Here is a 24,349-nt window from a genome sequence, read left to right on the forward strand (position 1 = left end):
ATGGTTCAATCATTTGTCCACATTCATCAAAGTGATTTGGAATTGTGAAGGGGACTAAAAGATCCATATCCTTTTGACCCAGTAATCCCACTGCTAGGCATGGACCCTTAAAGAGTACAAAGATAGAAAAGAAAGACATATGTTCTAAAATATTTATGGCAGCACTTTTTGTAGTAGCAAAGAACTGGAAACAAAGTGGATACCAGCCAGCTGGTGAAAGGCTAAACAAATTGTGGTATATGAATGGGAAAGAAGGAAGAAAGGGAAGGAGGAAGGAAGGAAAGAAGGGAGGAAGGAAAGAAGGGAGGGAGAAAAGGAAAGATGGAAGGAAGGGAAAAAAGGAGTGAGGAAGGAAGAAGAGGAGGGAGGAAGATAGGAAGGAAAGAAAGACAGAAAAAAAGGAAAAAAGGGAGGGAAGAGGGAAAGAAGGAATGAAGGAAAGGAGGGAAGAAGGAAGAAAGGGAGGGAGGGAGGAAGGAAGAAAGGGAAGGAGGAAGACAGGTAGGAAAGAAGGACAGAAGAAAGGAAGAAGGGGAAGGAGGAAGAAAAGGGAGAAGAGAGAAGAAGGAAGAAAGGAAGGAAAGGAAATTATTTTTTATTTACTGCGTGCCAGGCATTGTGCTATTCGCTGGGGATACAAATACAATTCAAAAGAACTACAGTCTCTGCTCTCAAAGACCTTACATTCTAGTGGGAGAGGATCACGTACAGTAAGGAGCTGAAAAGATGCCTCCCAATGAAAATATGATTTTGGAGTCCAGAAGGTCAGAAGCAGGGTCAGGAGGGGAATGAAGGAAGACCTGCCCGGTCCCTTCACAGTCTAGGAGGAGCTCACTTGGAGTTCCTGGAAGAAGAGGGGCAGACCTTGGGGGGGAAGCAGTGTTGGTAGGATGTTCCAGGGCAGGGGCAATGGAATATTATTATGCTGAAAGAAACTATGAATACAATTAATAAGGAGAAACATGCAAAGACTCTCATGAACTGATGCTGAGCCACATATGTAGAACCCAGAAATCTACCCACACAATGACTACAGCAGTGTAAATGGAAGGAATAATAACAACCACAAAAAATGTGTAATTTAATAACCAAACTTGAAGGCAGGAAGAGAACATGCACCCTCCCCTCCCTTTGCAGAAGTAGGAAGCCCTGGGAGTGAATCATCGGCTATACTGTTGGACTCAATTGATCTATTAATTAATTCTGCCGAACTGGTTTTTTCTTTCTCCCTTTTATTCTTTGTTCCATGGGACAATCTATCTGGGGAGTAAGGATTATATCTGGAAATGAAGATGATGATGAAACAAAAAAAAAAGTCAATAGCATTTTTTAAAAAAACCCAATTCATTAGAAACTCAGTCACTTTTGGAGTGTTATATTATTGTGTGAATTCTCTTGGTTCTACTTTCTTCATTCTGCATAAGATGATAAAAACCTTGCCATATTTCTCTGTATTCCTTATGTTGATCTTTTCTTATGATTACAATAACATTCCAGTGACAGAAACTTCTAAAGAAACTTCTCAAGGGACAACATTTTCTGAATAGCTACTACAAATGACCTAGAATTGTTTTGTTGTCTTCAGCAGGCAAGCTGCAGTGGTCACTTTTTGACATTGCTTCCCCTTTAACATTGGCAATTCTGGGTAGAAACACCTTCAAGCTAACGGGAAACACTGGCACTGAGACTGGCAGCCTGGCTGCTGTGTGTTAGCTATTGCTTTGGGGTGCTTCCTAAACAGGAAACACTTGCAACCAGGTGAGAAAAGGAGTGGGTGTTGTTTTCAGCTAGGAATAGAAAGTAGTTGTGCAAGAATCTCTCTGGGACAGAGACTTTCTTTGGCTTCCTTGTCTATGGTTTTTTGAGACACCTCTAACCGGCCTGTCCGTGCCTCCTGCTGCTCATTCCACCATTACCAAAGAGTCTTTCTCATGTTTTCCCTTCTCCTTAATTTTCACTCTACTACTTATACAGAGTAGGGGTGAAGCGTGTACCACGGCATTCATTTACACTTTAATAGATTGCAAAGCCCTTGGTAGAAACACATAGGACATCCTCTGATGAAACTCAAAAGTCTTGATATCCTCTTCACCAGAAACTAGTAAGAAGCAGGCTGGGAACAAAACCTTAGACAAGTCTCATGAGACAAATTGGGTTTTACAACTTTTTGTCACAGATTTGTAATCCAATATAGTGCCTGGCCATGGTAGGCACTTAATAAATGCTTGTTGACTTGACAAGTGAGTTAAATAAATTTTTTTTATTCATGCTTTCTTAAAAAATTACAGCCATTTCCCAATAATCCTCCCTTCTCCCAATAGAATTCTTCCTTATTAATAAAGAAACACGATTATGCAAAATAGATCAGTGCATTGGCTATTTCTGACAATGTATATGTAGTTAACTTGTGTTCCATCATCTTTCTAGTTCCAGTCAGGAGGCATACTTCACTATTGTCAATGCACTGAAGTCACTGTTGGTCCCTGCACTGATCAGAGTTCCTAAGTCTTTCATTGTTGTTTTCCTGTACATTGTTGTGTAAGTTGTTAACCTGGTTCTGCTTAGTTTGATTTGCATCAGTTCAAATAAGTCCTCCTCAGTTTCTCAGAATTCTTCACATATTTAGTTATCTATATACCATAGTTTGTTCAACCATGCCTCAATCGATGGACACCCACCTTGTTTCTAGTTCTTTGCTACCACATAAAATGCTACTATACATAATTTTGTGTATATGCAACCTTTCTTCCTCTGACCTCCTTGGAATATATGCCTTAGTAGCTATACCATAGAGTCCTCCACTATTTGGCAACTTTATGTCTTCTAACCTGCTACTGTATTCTTATGGTCATGAACAGAGCATTTCTTCTTTCTACTTTGATCTTAGAGGGTCTAGAGATGGAAGTGCCCCAACTCTAATTTTTGTCACATTTACTCCAATGTCTATTCTAAACCTCTCTTCTACTCAGGCTCCTGGTTCCACTATCTTGTCTCCCAACAGATGACTTCACCTTCTACTTCACAGATCCTGACACCATCTGATGGGATCACTTTCAACTCCCTTTTCTCTACTCCATTTAACTTCTCAATATCTCAACTCCCTTTTCCCCCTCTAGTTTCAGAAGATGGCATAATCCTCCTTGTCAAAGTTAACTCCTACTACACCTTTTTTTTTTTCCCAGCCAAAGACAAGGTTTATTAGAACATCCATCGTATCGGGCAAACTCTTAAGGAATCTGAACATTAGTAAGCTATCGGCTAGATTATAAGAGTCTAATCAGTGGCTAGATTTTAAGAATCTCAGCAGTGGCTAGATTTTAGGAATCTGAGCAGTGGCTTGATTATAAGAATATAAGCATATTAATGGAGACAAGATGGACCTTATGTATAGAAAGACCATGGGAGGGATCTAGGAGTGGCCAAGTAGTCTATGAGGTAATAGAATTCCAGGGACTTGGACCACATGGCCAAGGGAGAATGGAGAAGTGGCCTGGGGTCATAGGGAGGTCCACAATGAAAGGCCAGTTAATGGGATTATAGCCTCAGGGGAACACCAGATTTGGCCATGTGGGAAAGTCCAGGGTTTTTCCTTTCTGAGGCCCAGATCCCAACCCCATCATCCCCCCCTCAAACAAATAGGAACCCAAATTCTTTTGGAGTAAGGGGTGAAGGTCTCAGCTTCTGGAACTGCTTCCTGCTGGCAAGGGGTGTAGAGCTGTCCCTGCCTCGAGGGGATCCTGAAGAGGAGGTTGACTGGAACTGAGCACAGGCTGCGTGCAGGGAACGATGTGGGGACGTTGGCTGGTACTTGCTGTTTGCTACCAACTGTAGGTAAATGACCTGTAGTCTAGAAGACACAAATCTGACAGGAAAGACTGCAGGGCCCATATATAAAGCAGGGACTAGATTTAGGGCCCAACTTTGAGAGGATAATACACCCTTAGCTCTGTTTGGATTCAAATAATTCAGTTTTCCAACCATGCAGTATCAAATCCACCTCATAGCCAGACTCAGGAATAGCCAGGTGGGTAACATTCCCTTTCAAAGGAACATAATGGGGAAACTGAGACAGGAGGATCCCATCTTCAACTGAGGCTAAAATTGTCTTCTCAGCTTTTCCCGATGCTGACTTCCCACCAGCATCACCTTCTCTGAGTAGCTTGTGGCATTTCTCTCAGGTAGTGGATTATTGATTATCAATGGATTATTACCCATCAGACAACTCAAAATAAAATCCTATGAGCTTTTACCTCAAACAGCAAGTTTTACTAATCACAGCTTAGTAAAAACTTTTCCAGGATTTACATCTCAAACTTAAATTTGTCCTGGTGTAAAAAGCCAGTCATTAGAGATTTCTATAGAAAACCCAAACAAGTTTTTGGCCACTTTACACATTAAAACAATAACCTACGATAGCCAAATTATTTTAGCGGTAACCAAATTATGAAAAGTTGCTTGACATAATTGATACAGAAAGTTCACCAGTTTAAAACTTGAAACAAACCGGTTACCAATCAGGTAACTTCAGTTTTGTTAAATGTACTTCCAAATTACTTTATACAGAGAATCAACATCTCATCATTAACAGTTCAAACTAAAACTTTAAGAAGAGCATGCTTACCCAAGTTTGAAGGCCAGCTTCTTTACCTTGAGCAGGATGTGTTGGACCTGGGTGATGCTTCCAGGCAAAGGTTTCCCCAGAGCCCAAGGCCATCGCCAGGGGGCCCCACACTGTAGCTGCTGCCCATCCTTCCTCCTTCCTTTCCCAGGTGGGGGAGGGTGAAATCAAAGGTGAGGGGTAAAGGGGTGAAACTCTCTTCTCCTATTAGAGAGGTTAACAGATACCCTCTTGCCTCAAGGGAAGGGAGTGGCCAGGGTTGTAAGGAGGAGTTTCAAAATAATCACAAAACCTCCAGAATCTGCCAATTTTCAGGTGTTCTAACTTTCCCTGTAACCTCCATGAAGGAGGATTCATAATATGACCCTCTAGGTCCTCGAGTGTAGCCTTTGACTGAATCTAGGTTTCCCACCTTTGGTTAACTTTCCTAGATTTTACTAATTTTACCATCTTGCTTGTTATTTTTTTATAACAAAAGGGTATTCCATCATAATCATATACTACAACTTGTTCAGCCATTCCCCAATTAATGGGCATCCCCTCAATTTCCAATTTATTGCCCCCACAAAAAGAGCTACTATAAATATTTTTGTACATGTAGGATGTTATCTTTTTTTTTTTTTTGCTCTTTTTGGGGGTACAGACCTAGTGTATTGCTGGGCCACAGGGTGTACACAGTTTTATAGCCCTTTTGACATAGTTCCAAATTGTCCTCCAGAATGGCTGGACCAGTTCACAACTTCACTAGTGGTGTATTAGTGTTACTACTTTTCCATATCCCATCCAGCATTTGTTATTTTCCTTTTCTGTCTTGTTAGCTAATCTGACAGGTGTGAGGTGGCACTTCAAAGAGCAATAATTTTCTTGATTATGGAACACATCGATCCTTTACAAACTGTCTTCCATCTTTGCCACTATATTAAAAATAGCTTTCCCCAAGATCATTAATGACCAGCTCATCACTAAATCCAGTGATCTTTTTTTCTGTCCAGATTTTCTTTGCTTTCTCTATAGCATTTGATGCTGTGAACCACCTTTTCTTTTTATATCCTCTTTGTTCCATACCCACACCTTCTCCCTTGTGAATATTCTCATTATTATTTTCTTATCTCTCTGATTTTTTTCTCTGCTTCTTTTGCTGACTCCTTATCCTCCTCCTGCCCCTAAAATATAGATATTCCCAAAGATTGTCAGTGACCTTTTGTCTTCTTTCTGCCTTTTCATTCAGTTGTTGTTCTCTATTCCCATGGCTTCATTTACTACTTTTATGCAGGTGACCCTAGAACTGTCACCTTCTCCTAGAACTACAGTCCTGTATCTCAGTTTCCTGCTTTGGACATTTCCATCTGGATGGTCAACTAGCACCTCCTACACTGCATGTCCAAAACTGAGCTTAACATCATTCCCCCAAACCTGTTTCTCTCCCAATTTGCCATTTTCTTTTAATAGCACCATCAGCGTACTCCTAGTAACCCACATTTATAACCTTAAAGTCATCTTTTGTTCTCTTTCTCCATAATGTTGTTGTTGTTGTTGTTGTTTAGTTGTTTTTAGTCATATCTGACTCTTCATGACCCCATTTAGGGTTTTCTTGGTGAACATACCAGAGTGTTTTGCCATTTCCTTTTCCAGCTCATTTTACAGATGAGGAAACTGAGACAAACAGGTTTAAGTGATTTGCCCAGGGTCATACAGCTGGTAAGTATCTGAGGCCAGATTTGAATTCGAGAAGATGAGTCTTCCTGACTTAAGACCTGATGCTCTATCCACTACACCCCCTAGCTGCCACCATAACGTATCTCACATCTATTTGATCTTTTCCATTCTTGCTGCTTACATCATAGATTAGGCCTTTATCTCACTCTAATAGCCTCCCAACTGGCTGCCTTGTCTATAATTCAGAGATTCCCAACCTAAGGGTACATGTACCCTAAGCAGTATAAGAAGCTTGTCAAGGAGGTGGTACAGGAAATATTTGATTAAAAAAAATTATATTGTCCTATTGAAATTAACACAGTTCATTTCTTAGGTACATATATGTGGTAAACTCTAGTGTTTATTTCCTTTCATGTTGAATAGGTGGTTTGAGAAAGGGATGTGGGTTCCTAGTCTAGCCCTTACCTAATTCATCCGCCATATCCGTTTCTAAATGTTCCTTCTTAATACATGTCTCTCTGGTAGCTGCTCCTCTACATATATACCTGCTGTAGCTCTCCATTATCTGCCAAATAAAGTATCAACTCTTAATCCTAGAATTCAAGGTCATCAAGAACCTGGTTTCAATCTACACTTCCAACCTTATTTCATGTATTTGATATACTCAGCTCTCCAGCCAGATTGTATACCTCCCTTCTCCCTATCCTTGATCCATCCTGCTCCTCTTCCCTCTGCACATACTGTTCTTCTTGTCCGGAATGTACTGACCTGCTCTTCCTTGCCTTCCTTCCAGGTCTAACTCAGGTACCACCTCCTTCATGAAGCCTTCTGACTTTCTCTGTCCCAAACTGAAAGCGCGGCTGTATTGCATAGTGGGTAGAGCATTAGACCTTGAGTCAGAAATACCGGAGTTTGAATATGGCCTCAGTTACCAACCTCTTCTGTGCCCCATGGCTTACTGTGCTCAGCCTCGTTTTCCTTATCTGTAAAATAAGGATAACAATAGCTAACCTCTACCATACAGGGTTGCTGTGAGAATCAAATGATATATTATATGCACAGTACCTTTTAAACCTTAAAGCTCTATATAAATGTTAGCTGTTATGAATCCTCATGTTTCTCATAGCACTATGCCTGGATCTTTACTTTGTACTTACCATAGCTGTACACCTGTCTTTCCCCGGATTAGATTATAAATTTCTCAATGAGAGCAAGCTCTGTTTATTTTTGTATCCCTGGCATAATGACTCTCACACAATAGAAACATATAATAAAGGTCTGTTGAACTGCGTACTTAAAACTTTCTACCTGTTAGGAAGAACTGGGACTAGAAAGTTCAGTTGCTGTTTATTGGATCACATTTCCATTTAAAACTTAGATTTGACCTTCTGTGAAAGAAAAGTGGTGCAGTGAGTTAAAATTAACTCTTCCCTTGTCTTCCTCTTCCTCAGTCTCCCCCACACTACTTTAAATGTGTGTAACTTTAGAGCTTTAACAGTAAGTACATAATAAATACTTGTCAAATTGAATTAAGTGAGAGAGAGATGGAAGGACAGAGAGTATAGTGGTAAGAAAGTGAAATTTTGAAATTTGGGATCTGGAGAGATGTTTCAGTGAATTTCATGGATCTGGAATTAGTCCTGACTACCACTTATAACTGAGTGTCTGCCAATTTAAATATTCCTGATAGTGGTGAAGACTGTAGAAAGATTAGGATAGTGATGATAAAAAAATATAAAATATCTTTATTTGAATTAAATGAATTGTGTTAAGGACACAGTTATGGTCTACACAAGTTTTTACAAGCCAGATTTTGAGGGAAACATGAAGCCAGTATTTGAACTAACACTGTTTTAAAGAGAAATTTAGGAAGGTATTCCCTCTGCAAAACCATACACCCACACACCCACCCACCCACCCACACACACACACACACACACACACACACACACACACACACACACGGTTGCTCTGTGATAAATTTATGTTAGGACATGAACAGGAATCACACAGGATGAGAAAGCATTGATGACTTGTAATCTGCATTGTTGGAGAGATTATTCACGTTAGTGAGGTAGCAGATCTATTTGAATATTAGAGTATTTTTTAAAATATCTAACTCAGCCACTTATAGACAGTATCCATAGCACAATGCTTGGCACATAATAGGTGCTTAATAAATGTTTATTGATTGATTGATCTGTAGTTTGAGCAGTAACCACGCTGTCTACTCATGAATACTCATTTCATCATATCCTTACATCCTACATCTAAGAAAGAAACATGATGTGGGGAGAGAGAGATAAGAATAGTGACTGCTTTATTTATACTTAACTGGTACTTTGTGCATAAGAAGAACACTAAAAGACATTGAGGATACGAATGGCGGAAAAAAGAGAAAGGATGTTTGGTCAGTCTTGTAGCAAGACTGCTTTTTGCATTTAAGTACATCCAAGATTCTCGAGGACTAAGATCAAGTTCTCCTGCACATTGGATGACTGCTCTGAGAATAATTTATGAGAAAACATAGACAAAAGTCATTGGAGATGAGAAGACACTGGGGGGTTGTAATCTGCATCAGAATGGGGGGAAGCCCAAATTGTTAAAAATCAGGGATTTTCCAGAGCAAAAGGCAAGGAGATAAATTAGTATCTAGCTTAACCTCCTTGTCATGGTATGAGATAATCAGTTCATAATCATTAACTGAGCCCATTAGGTGTTGGGCAATGAGAACAAATAAAATAAGGAGCAGCATGATGAGAATAGAGTTAGAGGTGGAGTCAGGAAGGTCTGAATTAAAATAGTACTTAAGACATTTGTGAAACCCTGGGGGAAAAAATTTAACCACTCTGGGCCTCAATCTCTTCATCTATAAAATGAAAGGAATGGACTCAGTCTCTGAGGTTCTTTTCAGCTTTATGTCTTTGATGAAATCCTAGGGAAATGTGTGTTCAATTTGAGCTTTTTCTTAAACCAGATTTTCTTTGTGATGATTGTGGCCCATGACATTATTTTGAACACAGGAAGAACGTGCCTCACTGTCAAAGGAGCTCGCTTCCCTCCAGCAGCAGAAGGAGCAGCTAAAAGCTGAATTGGAAAAATACAAAGAATGTGATCCTGAAGTTATAGAAGAAATACGTAAGTTTGCTTCCTGGCTTGAGTGTGCTTAATGACTGCAGTGAATAGAGCCTTAAACCCTGAAGCCTTTTATAAGTAAATCAGTGAAAGAATTGTTGCTCTGTTTACTTTGATAGCTTCTGTCTCTTTTTGCTGATATTTTAAATGTTAAGCCAGGGCAAATTATGGTCCTACCCATGTAGCAAATACTTAATAAATCTTACTGCTAACTTTCGTAAAGTTTCAGGATACAAAATAAATCCACATAAATCATCAGCACTTCTATATATTACCACCAAAGTCCAGTAGCAAGAGATAGAGAAATTCCATTTAAAATAACTCTAGACAGTATAAAATACTTGGGAGTCTACCTGCCATGACAAACCCAGGAGCTATATGAACACAACTATAAAACACTTTTCACACAAATAAATTCAGATCTAACCTATTGGAAAAATATTAATTGCTCATGAGTAGGCCGAGCTAATATAATAAAAATGACAATTCTACCTAAACTAATCTATTTATTCAGTGCCATACTAATCAAGCTATCAAAAAATTATTTTATAGAGTTAGGAAAAAAATAACAAAATTCATCTGGAAGAACAGAAACTCGAGAATATCAAGGGAATCAATGAAAAAATGCAAAAGAAGCTAGTCTAGCCATACCAGATCTCAGACTGTGTTATAAAGCAATAATTATCCAAACAATCTGGTACCAACTAAGAAACAGAGTGGTAGATCAGTGGAATAGATTAGGTACAAATTACATCATAGTAAAAGACCATAGTAATCTAGTATATGTTAACCCAAAGATCCAAGCTTTTGGAACATAAACTCATTATTTGATGAAAACTGCTGGGAAAACTGGAAAGCAGTAAGGCAGAAACTAGGTATAGACCACCATCTCATACCATATACCAAGATAAGGTCAAAATGGGTACCGTGATTTATACATAAAGGGGGATACTATAAGCAAATTAAGAGAGCATGGAATAGTTTATCTGTCAGATTTATGGATAACGGTAGAATTTAGGATCAAAGAAGATATAGAGAGCATTACAAAATATAAAATAGATGATTTTGATTATATAAAATTAAAAAGTTTTTGCACAAACAAAACCAATGCAACCAAAATTATAAGGAAAGCAGAAAACTGGGGAAAGTTTTTTTTGCAATAAGTATCTCTGACAAACACCTCATTTCTCAAATATATAGAGCATGGCAAATTTAAATTTGTACACAGCAATAGCAATATTGTTTGATGAAGAACTGTGAATAACTTAGCTATTCTCAACAATACAATGATCCAACACAATCCCAAAGGACTAATGATGAAGCATACTATCTGCTTTCAGAGAAAGAACTGATATTGTTTGAATACAGACTGAAGCATGCTATTTTTCACTTTCTTTCGTTTTTTGTTTTATTCTAGACTTCTTGTACAAAATGACTAATATGGAACTGTTTTACATCATTGCACATGTATAACCTACATCTAATTTCTTACCATCTCAGAATTTGAAACTCAAAACTAAATAAAAAGGTTAAAAAATTGGAAAAAAAATGCTTATTGAATGCAAATAATGAATATAATGTATCACTTTGATCTGTAAACCTAAGTAAGGAGAAAAAAGAAATTATCTGATAGATTCTTAGATTTATGGGATAGGAAGGAATTGTTATAAAAGCTTAACCACTTAACTATAGAAAAAATTCCCAATTGTCCTGTATTAAAAGCATTTATTTCAGTATGTTCATTTGGTTGTACCACCCCTACTTCTGAACTTTCTCTGAAAATATACCAGATGCTTAGAATGAATCACTTAACCATTCAACCTCTCAAACCTCTTCCCTCCATTATTCAAACAACCCTTGAAATCTTATGTCCTTGATGAATCTACCTAGACTAATTAGAGGAAAGTTAAACTTTTTGCAAGCCTCACTTTGCCTATGAACAAAACTCTAATAGATGTATCCTCTTCCTACCCTGCCAAAATATATTAAATATTAGTGTAATGTAGAGACTTAATCAGGTCTCTTAACATGTGTATTAGAAGGTAGATTTTTGTGGGGTTTTTTTATTATTGTACAGATTTTTTTAATTTTAATTTTAATTTTTTAAAATTTTTTTTAGTTTTCATCACATGAGAAGGTTTTGTTCAATATTTTCATTATATATATAGGTGTGTGTATTTATACACATATACGTATATATGGGTTGTAAACTGTATTAGGTATATCACTCTTGGTAGCATACTCGGTAATTAAATGACAGGAACTCGGGAATTCAATGTCTCTGGAGGTAGTGGGGTTCCCTTCACTGGCCATCTTTAAGCAGAGCTTGGATTTTGGCTGGGTATGTCATGTGGGTGAGCGGTGGGTTCCTGTTCAAGTTACAGGTTGAGCAAGATAACTTCTGTGATGTTGCTCCAACAGTTCATTACTTCTTTCTTCACGCCCACCACTGCCCTTAGCATCTCTTCTCCCTGTTGAATGAGAAAATGAAACTGAGTTCTGTTCAATATTATCCCAGTTATATTTTTAACAACTTTTTTTTTTTTTGCAGAGGATTTAATGTTAGGAAAATATACCTTATAGAAATTCCTCCATTTTTATGGTACATTGGAGTTGTTTCAATGAATGTTGAAATGTTTAATAATAGCTGTTCACAGAAATTATAAGCATTTTGAAATCTGAGGGGGCAGAGAACACAAGATACAGGGTTAGACTTGACAAAAGGGTCATATAAGAGGCTAATTTATCACTGAGTATCTTGATTCTAGCAAGAGATCTGCTGCTACCATCAAGAGGGTATCATGATGGTACCATCAGAAGTCAGTAAGGGAAAGTATCAGAAGGAAGCCAGTAAGAAGCAGAAAATTGTGGGAAGCTGGCATATCTCCAAAGTTCTGCATCTTCCCCTTTGCATTAGTCTATCCTAATGCCAGTTAATTATGGTTATTACCAAAAAGCTAAAAACTCAAAGTTATGGTGTGTACCACAACTATATTTCTGGATTCTATGGTTCTGCCCTTGAGTATATATTATGTAAAAGACATTTAATAGTATTTGAGGGAATTAAAAACATTATCTTTCAGATGAACAAGATACAAGGCTGAAAATGTAATTTTTTTCATGTTTAGAGCACCTCATTATAAGGTAATGTGACTGTTAGAAAAACATTTTGAACTCTGTTTTCAGGATTATTCTAACTACAAATGGTAGGAGGAAAGCTTTGAGAGAATTTAGAAAGGTATTATTTAAAGAATAGATTTTTATACTACTATACCCAACAATTTCTTTGGAATAAAGTCGAATTGGCACTTGATAGCATATTAAATGGGTATAATTACTTTACATATTAAATACCATGGTTAGGTTGGATTAAGTCTGAAGGATTTCATTTATTTTCTTTTTAAATTTATTGATACCTTTATGTTGCCCAACAGATGCTGCCCAGTCAGCATTCAAACAAACCCCATTGTGAAAAATCAGTCTGTCTAAACAGTTAAGCAAATAACATCTAGTTGGATTGCTGTTAGTAGTACCTGTCACTTTCCCCTTTGGTATTTTACTGATCATTAACAGAAAGGAGGGTGTGTGCTTTAATTTTGTTGAGTAGCATGCTATCAATCTTATCCACTGTTTTGTTTTGTTTTTTTTGTTTAGTCCTTTTTCAGTTGTGTCCCACTCTTCGCGACACCATTTGGGATTTTCTTGGCAAATTTTTGGTTTGCCATTTCCTTCTCCAGCTCATTTTACAGATGAGGAAAGGGAAGTAAACAAGGTTAAGTGACTTGCCCAGGGTCACAGAGCTAGTAGGTGTCTGAGGCCAGATTTGAACTCAGGAACGTGCCCAGTGCTCTATCCACTGTGCCACCTAGCTGCCCTGTCCATTGTACTTGACCCAGGGTTTTTTTTGTTGTTGTTGTTGTTGTTTTTTGCCTCTTGTTCCTGTCTTTATTTACATTGTTAAAATCACTGTGTATATAGTTCTTTGGTCTCTGCTTTTGTTCCTTTAAGTTTTATCATGATTCTCTTCATATTTACCATTCTTATGGTGCAGTGACTTTCCATAGAGAGGTAACAATAAAGTGTGTGGATAAAGGGCCTGCCTCATTCAGAAAAATCTAGGTCTGACACATACTGGCTTTGTCACCCTGGGCAAGTTACTGTTAATGCTTCAAACAAATCTCTCTGGGTTATACATCTGCATTGGTAGAGGAAGTTTCTTCACTGGGAGTGCCTTTGCCACCAATCACAGAATTGGACCAAAAAAAAAAAACCCCTCCAAACTCAACTACTAGCCCAGATATTGAGTATATGTTTTGTTTCCAGCTTTCTTATCTCAGATAATGCTTCTTTGAAACTCTTTACACACATGATTCTTTTTTCTCTTTTTAAAAAACAATTAACAACTTTATTTTTAAATTTATTTTTAATATTAATTTTTAAAAATTTTAAGTTCAAAATTTTCCCCCTTCCAAACCCTCCCCTACCTATTGAGAAGGCAAGCAATATGATATTAATTATGCATGTGAAATCAGGCAAAACATATTTCCCTATTAGCCATATTGCAAAAAAAAAAAAACCCAAGGGAAAAAAGTATACTTTAATTTGCACTCAAAGTTCATCAGTTCTCTCTCTGGAGGTGGATAGCATTTTCCATCATGAGTCCTTTAGAATTGTCTTTGATCATTGTCTGGATCAAGACTAGTCAAATCTTTCACAGTTGATTATCATTACAGTATTGCTGTTGCTGTATACAGTGTTCCCCTGGTTCTGCTCACTTCACTTTGCATCAGTCCATGTAAATCTTTCCAGATTTTTCAGCAACCATACTGCTCGTTATTTTTTGTAGCACAGTAGTATTCTGTCATAATCATATACCACAAGGGGGCAGCTAGGTGGCACAGTGGATAGAGCACTGGCCCTGGAATCAGGAGGACCTGAGTTCAAATCCAGCCTCAGACACTTGACACTTGACACTTACTAGCTCTGTGACCCTGGGCAAGCCACTCAACCCCGATTGCCTCACAAAAAAGAAAAAAAAAAAAACAAACAGTCATACACCACATCTTATTCAGCCATTCCCCAATTAGTGGACGTCCTTTCAATTTACATGGGTCTTTTCTTACTATCAGTAACCTCTTTAGAGTATGGTCTGAGTAGTGGAGTCTCTGAGTGAAAGAATATAAACTCTTTTAGTAACTTTTCTTGCAGAATTCCAAATTGTGTAACCAATTCAGTGAGTTTCACCAACAGTGGATGAGTATGCTTATCTTTCCACTGCTCTAAAGGGTTTAAATGAAAGATCAAAGCTACATTTTTATAGAATCTTCCTCAGAGAGAATTAAAATGTTCCCCATAAGATAATTTTGAATGTAGAAAGAACTTCCCATCCTTTTTTAAAAATAAATTTTATTGATATTTTTTATACTGCCTAACTTTCCCCCGTATTCTTCTCTCTCCCCCTGTCTAGAGAGCCAGAAATATAACAGATATTTTTTAGAATATTTTAAAGGAAAAGAAATCAGCAAAAATAATCAATTCATTGAAAAAAAAATCTGAAAATATGTGCCATGTCCCACAATAAGTTTTTTTTTTCCCCAAATCTGGTATTGCATAGGTGTTGAGGCACCTCAGTAAGGAAAAGGTGGACTTCTGCCTCTTGTGTGTGTGTGTGTGTGTGTGTGTGTGTGTGTGTGTGTGTGTGTGTAAGGGGTGTTTTAGAAGAATCTTCTTCTGTCTATTCTTTGGGGCCATGCTTGAAGAACATCCCATCTTAAAGAAAGAGCTCCCTTCACTGCTGGAGGGTGGAAGGGCCCTGGTAACTGACTGAGGATGTCACTCCCTGCCATGTAAGTAAGGGATGTAGTCAGGAGAGGCACAGACCACTAGTGGTCCTAATGAGTGGACACACTGAGGATGTGTTCCCTCGGAAGAAAGCATACCCTGTATTACACTAAAAGGAGTCGTTATAAATTATTTTAATGGAGATCCGTAAATCAAATGTAGCTAGTTACATGGCAGTCACCAAACAGTCTCACATCAAAGGAAAAGTGGGCGAAGTCATTCCTGGGAATCTGGACCCCCCGGTGACTCACCTTCATGAAGTGCAGGCAGCTCATTGAAGAAGACATCAAAGGTTGCCTGTCTTGTCCAGAGCTGCTTCTCACAGATTAATTCTCTGTAACAAGTGACAGACAGCCTCTTTGCTGTGCTGATAACCTCCATCCCCCCAAACCATAAGTCATTTTCAAGGGGGAAAAGTCTTAATTCCCACTAGGGTATTCCTCGATCTTTATACGAGCTGCGTGGTACAGTGGAGAGAGCATTGAATTTGGAATAGAGATCCTAGGTTCCAATCATTCCTCTGGCACTTACTATTTGTGTGATTCTCGGCAAATCATTGAATCTCCTTTACCTTTTCAGAGGGAATGGGATTAGGTGACATCCTCAGCCCCTTTTAGCCTCCGTCTATGGTTCTGTAATTCCTTCTGACTGACTCAGAGCAAATAACTTCCTGCCACCATCTGTGTCAGTAGCCGAATTTGTGTAAACAAAGACTGATCATCAGTTAAGCAAATTCGGGGCATTGTGGTGTTCCAATTTTTTTTCATTTGTATTAGTAAAAACCATTTTTTTTTTGGTCAGCTTCTTTGTAGCAAAGTAGCCCTGTTTTGTTGAACTGTGATGTTAATGAGATTTGTAATGGAAGAGAGAATAGAATTTTCTGATTTTTAGTGGGCTAAGAATTTATTATCCTCAGTTCCCATGAGAGCTAAATTATCTTTTTAAAAATTTAACATTTTAATCATGCTTTTCATTTATCACACTAATTTCTACCTGTGCTGCTCCACTCCTTCAGTGAACTTTCCCTTATAAAAAAGGGGGAGGGGAAAGAGAAGGAAGTAAGCATTTATATTGTGCCTACTGTGTAAGAAAATCAATTCATCAGAAGAAATGGACACGAGAAGTGTGTGACAGTGTATGTATCATTCTACACTTCCCCCTCCAAGGAAAAGAGTTCATTTCCTTATATTATTGTATGTGTTGTATGTTGGTGCATCATAGTGAACAGAGTGCCAGGCCTAGAGTCAGGAAGACTCATCTTCCTGAGTTCAGATCACTGGACAAATCACTTAACCCTGTTTGCCTCAGTTTCCTCATCGGTAAAATGAGCTGGAGAAGCAAATGGCAAACCACTCCAGTATCTTTGCCAAGAAAACCCCATATGGGGTCACAAAGAGTCAGACAGCACTGAAAAACGACTGCACAGCATACATTGCACATATTTCTGTTTCTACTTAATGCTTTCTGCAGTGACTCATGTAAGTCTTCCTATATTTCTCTGAATCCCTTATATGTATTTGTTCTAAGCACAGTTATATTTCATTGTATTCATGTAGCAGTTTGTTTAGCCAGTACCCAGTCAGTGGGCATTTGCTTTGTTTCCAGTGTTTTGCTACCAGAAAAAGTGTTGCTGTAAATATTTATTTTGGTGAATACGGGACCTCTTTCCATCTGTGATCTCCTTGGAACGTCCCAACAGTGGAATTTCAGAGCCACAGGCTGTGAGCGTTTTAATGCCCTTTTTCACATAATCCCAAAAGTGTTTCCAAAAAGTTAGACATATTCCCGGCTCCCCTAACAGTATATCAGCGTTGCTGGCTTCCCAGGAGCCACTCTAACGTAGACGATTTCCGTGTGTTTTCATCTTTGACAGTTTGCTGAGCATCAAGTGAAACTTTGGTGAATTCGTTTCAGTTTGAATTTCTTTTCTTAGTTATTTTGGAGTAATCTTTCATGTAGTTGCTGATAATTTGCAGTTCTTTTGGAAACTGTATTCATATTCTTTGCCCAGTGGTCCACTGGGGACGGACTTGTCTTTAAAAAATTGCATAGCAGAATAAGAATGGGTTAGTGTTTGTAACAGTAAAACCTGATTTAGTAAGAACTTTCATTAGAAGCAATATTCTTAATTAGAAAATTCTGGTCTTCACTGTAGGAAGAAAATTGTTACATTTTGAAATTTGAACTGGCCTGGCAGTGTATGCTTACTCCATTAAAAACGACTTTAAGGAGCCATGGTTTCATCAGTGAGGGAAGCTTCTCTATCACTTCATATCACAGCCCCAGGCAAGCATGGTGAGGCAGAATGAGTGTTGGTTCTGGAGTCTGGGCCCTGGGTTCAAATCCTTCAGTTGCTGCCTTCCCATGTGATCCTTAACAAGGTCCTTAAATTCATGGAGTCTCAGTGTTATCTCATCTATTAAATGCTGAGTGAGTTAGTCTCAATGGCCTCTGAAGTCCCTTCCAGCTCTCAATCTATGAACAGTGTAATAGTTTCTGTGACTTACTATGACCTGAAAAATTCTTTGCCTTGTAGCCAGAGTTGCTGGCATTCTTTGAGAGAGATTACCATCTATTCTGTATGTCTTGTATGTACCCAGTTCTTTGCATGTTGTCTCCACTTATTAGAATTGAGGCCAGGAACTATTTTTGCCTTTCTTTCCCTAGTACTTAGTACAGTAGCATATAGTAAGCTGGAGAAATTCTTTATCTGGGGTCTGTGGACTCCCAAGGGGTGAGTATATAGATTTAGGGTAGATGCCTTTGAACTTGGATGGAAAAAAATACATCTTTATTTCAATATAATTGGTTTCTTTGTAGCCATATGTATTTTATTTTATGCTTTTAAAAACATTATTTTGAGAAGAGTTCTGTAGGCTTTACCAGACTGCCCAAGGAGTCTGTGATACCAAAAAAGTTTTAAGAACCTCTGTGGTAAGTGCTTGTTAGTTGACTAACTAGAGATGAGCCTCTGTGAACTTATCTAGACCAGTCATTGCTAGGTCTTCCCTCAAAGAGCAATTTAGCATAAGGCAAAGACAATACACAAATAACCGGTAATAAAAGTTAAAAGGTCAATATGTAGGAGAGGTCAAATGTTAGCAAGACAGATTTGAATAGGAAGGCATCATGCCCAAGGCTACGTGGAGGAGGTGATTCCTGACATAAACATAATCCTTTATCAGCAAATACAATAAATAATCAACTTGTGCTTTAGTTCTATATTTTAGCCAGTAAATCAATCAACAGACATTTATTATTATTATTATTATTACTATTATTATTTTAGTGAGGCATTTGGGGTGAAGTGCCTTGCCCAGAGTCACATATCTAGGAAGTATTATGTGTCTGAGGCCAGATTTGAACTCAGGTCCTCCTGACTTCAGGGCCAGTTCTCTATCCACTGTGCCACCTAGCTGCCCAAACAGGCATTTATTAAGCATCTACTATATATATCTAGGAGAAGCAACTGGGTATGGCAGATAGAGAGATTGTCTCAAAGCCAAGAGCTAGTTCAGATACATACTGGCTCTGTGACCGTTGGCGAGCTACTTAACCCATCAATGCCCTAGATAGCTTTCTAAGGGTAAAGTTGCAAAGAAGGTACTGATTGCATGGGTAGAGGGAGTCTCTTTACTTGGTAGTCCCCTCTGGCAATGAACTCATGGGTCCAGTCTTAGGCTTAGCACAGTGCCTGGCACATAGGAAGTGTTTAAATGCGTATTGACCAACTGATGAACACTGTGATGAGGATGGAAAGGTGTTGAAGAAAACAGAAAAACAAAGCAGAATTTAAAAATGGTGAGAGGCTAACTTTTTCTGCTCTAATTACCTTTCTCCTTTGTAAACCCTCACCCTGCTTTGAAATTGCTGCCCCTTAAAGATATGAATCCCTTCCTCCTGGTCCTTATGTTCCTCCTACTGGCTTCATGACCTAACATCCTTTTAAGTCCCTGTCTCCTTCGTCCCAGCAGTGCCAGGCATTCACCTTCAGCAGGCTGATAGAAACATCTTCTCTAACCCTTCAAGGCCACGAAGGTACTATTTAGTGCTCAAGACTAGGAATTTAGTAGATTGTGATCAGGAACAGTATGATAATATTTCTAGATAGTATCTAATAATGTATTTACTAGGGAGTAATTACTGCATGGCCATTAGCGTTAAACTGTTCTCACAGCATTTTTATTATAGTATAAATAGATATGTCAAAGACAGGCTAAAGTGCTTTATTGCACAGTTACTCTTCATATGATATTCCATTTCTCTTGAGTCACTTGGAATTATTATTCTATAACAATTTTAAGATCATATAAAGAACCATAAAATTTGATAAATACTATGACATAAATAGGGAACATGTGGATTTATATTTCGTTTTTCTAATCTAGCTCTACCTTCCTTCCTTCCTCCTTCCCACCCTCTTTTCCTTCCTTCCTTCTTCCTGTCTCCTTCCTCCCTTCCTTCCTTCCTTCTTTTTTTCCTTTTTTCTTCCCTTCTTCCTTCCTTTCTTCTCTTCCTCCCCGCCTTCTTTCCTTTCTGGTTTTTTAAGATTTTAAAAGATTTTTATTGAATGAAAAGTTACCTGCATTTTAATATCCTTCTTGACCATCTTAACCAGACCATTCATATAAATTTCTCTAAATAATTATAAATCATAACTTAGAATTAATACTGTCATAGAGAAGTCTCCAGTATACAAAGTGTTTTAGTCAAGTGTAACACCAGTTCACAGATTAGTATGGATTACCATCAATAGGATGCTTTTAAGGAGAAAAAAAAATCTAATTCAGATGCACTTGTGGCTTATTTGTCAGCCAGTTCCATTTTCAAAAGCTGCTTTTTGCTTTCCATTATAGGGTGGGGATACCTGTCATTTCATTGGTGTGAGGATGAGGAAACCATGTCATTGCAGGTCAGCACTTCAGTGAATCTATAGTTTTGGAGAGTTGCCTAGAACCCTGAGAGTGTGTGACTTGGTCACACAGCCAGAATGTGTTAGAGATAGGACTTGAACCCAGGTTTTCTTGGCTCTAAGGCCTGATTCTGTACCCACCACTTTATTATTCAGTCGTTTTTTAGTTGTGTCTGAATCATCATGACCCCATTTTGGATTTTCTTGGCAAAGATACTGGAGTGGTTTGCTAGTTCCTTCTCCAGCTCATTTTACAGATGAAGAAACTGAGGCAAATAGGGCTAGTGGTGACCAGGGTCACACAGCTAGTAAGTGTGTGAGGCCAAATTTGAACTCAGGTCTTTCTGACTTCCAGCCTGACCCTCTACCCACTGTGCCATTACTCCTGTATTAATCTAATATTTTCGTGCCTATTCCATACCTTCAGGGAATGTTTTACTGACTTATATTGTGTTCTCATTAGTTCATAGAGCCATTTTCCTCCAGAGGTATAGTTTAACTAATATTATATCTTCATTTTGTGGGTGAAATTAGGTAGAGGGCAATTAAAACCAGTCAGCAAATCATCACGATACAGACATTTTTATTCTATCTGGCAGTATTTATTTTTCCCCTAATTCTCTACCAATTTCATCTTCACTGAAAAAGAAACTATTTTAGAAATTAAACAAAATGAATTTCAATTCAAAATTATATTTTAAGGAATAAATTATCCCACTGATAAATGGTCAAAAGATATGAAGAGGAAGTTTTCAAAGGATGAAATCCAACTATGAACAACCATAGGGAAAAAATGCTCCAAATCACTAATAATTTGAGAATTGTAAATGAAAGCAACTATAAGATTCCTTCCCACATTTGTCATATGGGCAAAGATAACAAAAAAGGAAAATGACAAACATTGTATTAAATTTGTGCCATACCACTTTACAGCTTAGGCCAAAAAAGTCATTACTGTTTGCCAAGTCTTTACTAAGTGATAGGGATACAAAGAAAGGCAAGTCTTTGTAGTCCAGCTTCTGACCTCATTGTTCAACCAAAACTACTCTCTCCAAGGTGCCAGTAAGCTCCTTGAGGGTAGAACTTTCTTTTGCCTCTTTTTGTATCCCCAGAGCTGAGCACGGTGCCTGGCATGGAGTAGTGGCACATAGTGCTTAATAAATGTTTATTGATCGATTGATAAATCAATCCTCATTCTTTTTGATCTCCCTGAAGCCATTGGCACTGTTGATCACCCTCTTGATACTCATTTGTCTTTAGATTTTTATGATGCCACTCTCTCCTGTTTCTCTTCCTATGTCTGACCACTTCTTTTTCTCCTCTGTTGAATCTTCATCTTCACCCAGTATAACAACAGAGATCCTGCAAGGCTCTGGCCTGAGTCCTCTTCTTTTCTCCCTCTACATTATTTCACTTGGTGATCTCAGCAGTTTTCATGGTTTCAAGTATCATCTTTATGCAGATGATTTTTGGATCTATTTGTCCAGCCCTAACCTCTCTCCTGATCTCTAGTCTCATATCTCCACCTGCCTATTGGACATCTTGAACTAGATGTCTCATGGACATCTTAAACTCAATGTGTTCAAAACTGAATTCATTACTTTTTTAAAAAATTCAGTTTTATTTTATTTTCAATTCCAAATTTCTCTCCTCCTTCTCCCCCTCCCCCAGTTGTTGAGAAAGAAAGAAAAATAAACTCCATTGCAAATATGCACAGACATGCAAATCAAATGTCTCTGTAAGTCACATTCCAAGAAAAAAAAATAACAAAAAGAAATAAATAGAAGAAAATATGCTTCAATCTGCTCTCTGAGACCATTAGCTCTCTTATCTGGAGGTGGATACCATGTTTCATCATGAATCCTTTGGAATTGTGGTTTGTCAATGTGTTGATCAGAGTTACTAAATTAGAGTGGATTATCTTTGCAATGTTGCTGTTTCTGTATAAATTATTCTCCAGGTTCTGCTCACTTCACTTTGTATCAGTTCATAGGAGTCTTCCCACATTTTTTTGAAACCATCCCCTTCATCATTTCTTACAGCACAGTAGTATTCCATCTCATTCATATACCATAACTTGTTTAGCCATTCTCCAGAGGACATGCCCTCATTTTCTCATTCTTTGCTACCACAAAAAAGAGCTACTATATATATTTTTTCATATATATGGGTCCTTTTCCTCTTTATTTAATCTCTAGACCTAGTAACAATATTACCAGGTTAAAAGAGTATGAGCAGTTTAATAGCTTTTGGGGCATATGAACTCATGATCATTCTCTCCATTCCCTCACCTCCTCCTAACTTCCCCATTACTGTCAATGGTAACATCATCCATCTAGTCAAACTAGCTTGCAACCTAGAAGTCATCCTTGACTCCTCACTCTATCTCACCCTTCCATATCTAATCAGTTGCCAAATCCTGTCATTTCTACCTCCATGACATCATATTGTATGTACAGATATACACATGTGTATATGTTTATATGTATGTATACATATAGACATACACATGTGTATAATTTGCCATCACTATCAATAGGCCCTTATCACCTCACACTTAAACTAATGGAACAGCCTATTGGTTAGTCCCCTGCCTCAAGTCTCTCTCCACTCCCATCCATTATCACTTGTCAAACTGATCTTCCTAAAGTGCAAGTTTGAGAAGGGGAGGGTTGTTACCATCTGATAAGATCCTGGAAAACTTCCAGGAAGTGTCGGCAGTTTGAAATAGCATTTTCAGGCCTAGAAGAGCATGAACCAATTAGGGAGGTTAATATTCCAATTTTGCTGGGATATGGAGTATGTGAAAGTGAAAGAAAATCATGTGAAATAAGGCTGAAAAGATAGAGTGTCATCAGATTGTAGAAAGCCTTGAATGCTTTGAATTTGAATGGAGGCAATATGAAAGGAGAATCAAAAATTTTAAGTAGAAGAATGACATGGCCAGATCTCTGGTTATCTGCCTTATTATTTGCTAAGGTCCTAAGCATTATCATTTGTATGTGAGATAATCTCGAAAAATAGCATGCCTTGCTATTTTTCACTTTCGTTATTTTTTCTCCTATTCAAGTCTTCTTGAACAAAATGACGAATATGGAAATGTTTTACATAATTGCACATGTATAAACTATATCTGATTTGTGTGTGTGTGTGTGTGTGTGTGTGTGATTGCATATCATCTTGGGGAGGGAAAGGAGGAAGAGGAAGAATTTGGAACTCAAATTTTGAATAAAAATGTTTTAAAAAATTGAAAAAAAAAGTGGCATGCCTACAAAAAAAAAATCCAAAAATCCTCTTTGATGCAGAAAGGGTTTCTAATCACATCAGCAACTTTAAAATTAATTTTAAAAGAATCATTTGTTGAAGTTGATATTTTAAGGGCATTATAGGATTGATTCTAAGGTTCTTTGAAAAGGGGGAGGATTTAACATTTGAACAAAAATCATGGACATTGTTACTACTGAAAAAAAAAGAGGAGATCAGAAATCTAATGACCCATGTGCCTGCTTTCCCATGTCTATTAGATCATCATAGATTTATCTGCACAGGTATCAGAAGACATCCTTGATAAAGATATGTATGAGAAATGAACAGTCAAGTTTCACAAAGAATATTCTATAGCAGATCACATCTTTATAGTCAGGCAGTTGACTGAAAAGTACACAGCATACAAGATTCTGCTGTGCTTGTCAGCTTCAGAAGTACAAGATGAGGGAGATGTGACTACATGGCAGTCGGTCTTTAAAAGATCTAGGAGTTTCAGAGGACTGCAAATGCTGTAGTGGTGAACAGAGTCCTTTGGCAGCCAAGAAAGCTTATGTGTTCTTAAGCTGCATGGAGAGAAGCAGTATCTGGGTCTGTGGAGGTCAAAGTACTTCTCTCCTCCTCTGCCCTGATTAGAATCTCAGCTGGTACGCTCCAGTTAGTAAGTCAGTCAGTCAGGAAGCATTTATTAAGTGCCTTTTATGTGCTGGGTTTTTGCTAAGTGATGCCTGGAATATCAAGAAAGGCAAAAGACAGGCCTTGACCTGGAGGAGTTCACAAAGGTATAGGCAAGGCAACATGCAAACAACTGTGAACAAACTAGATAGAGATAGAGATAGATAGATACATATATAGTTATATAGATATAGATAGATAGATAGATAGATAGATAGATAGATAGATAGATAGATAGATAGATAGAT

At 38.0% G+C, this 24,349-nt stretch overlaps 1 protein-coding gene across 4 annotated transcripts in view; it reads left to right on the top strand.

The window, feature by feature from the left end:
• The window catches only part of MND1 (meiotic nuclear divisions 1), a 119,161-nt gene that overhangs the window by 81,541 nt on the left and 13,271 nt on the right, over window positions 1-24,349 (top strand). For all 4 annotated transcript variants that reach the window (XM_027866877.1, XM_027866879.1, XM_027866876.1 and 1 more), the window contains exon 6: window positions 9,298-9,412. In XM_027866877.1, the coding sequence (XP_027722678.1) occupies window positions 9,298-9,412 (115 nt within the window). The remainder of the gene's footprint in view (window positions 1-9,297; window positions 9,413-24,349) is intronic.

The sequence above is a fragment of the Vombatus ursinus genome, unplaced genomic scaffold (genome assembly GCF_900497805.2).
Source record: "Vombatus ursinus unplaced genomic scaffold, bare-nosed wombat genome assembly UNPS02014784.1, whole genome shotgun sequence".
In the NCBI taxonomy this organism is placed as follows: domain Eukaryota; kingdom Metazoa; phylum Chordata; class Mammalia; order Diprotodontia; family Vombatidae; genus Vombatus; species Vombatus ursinus.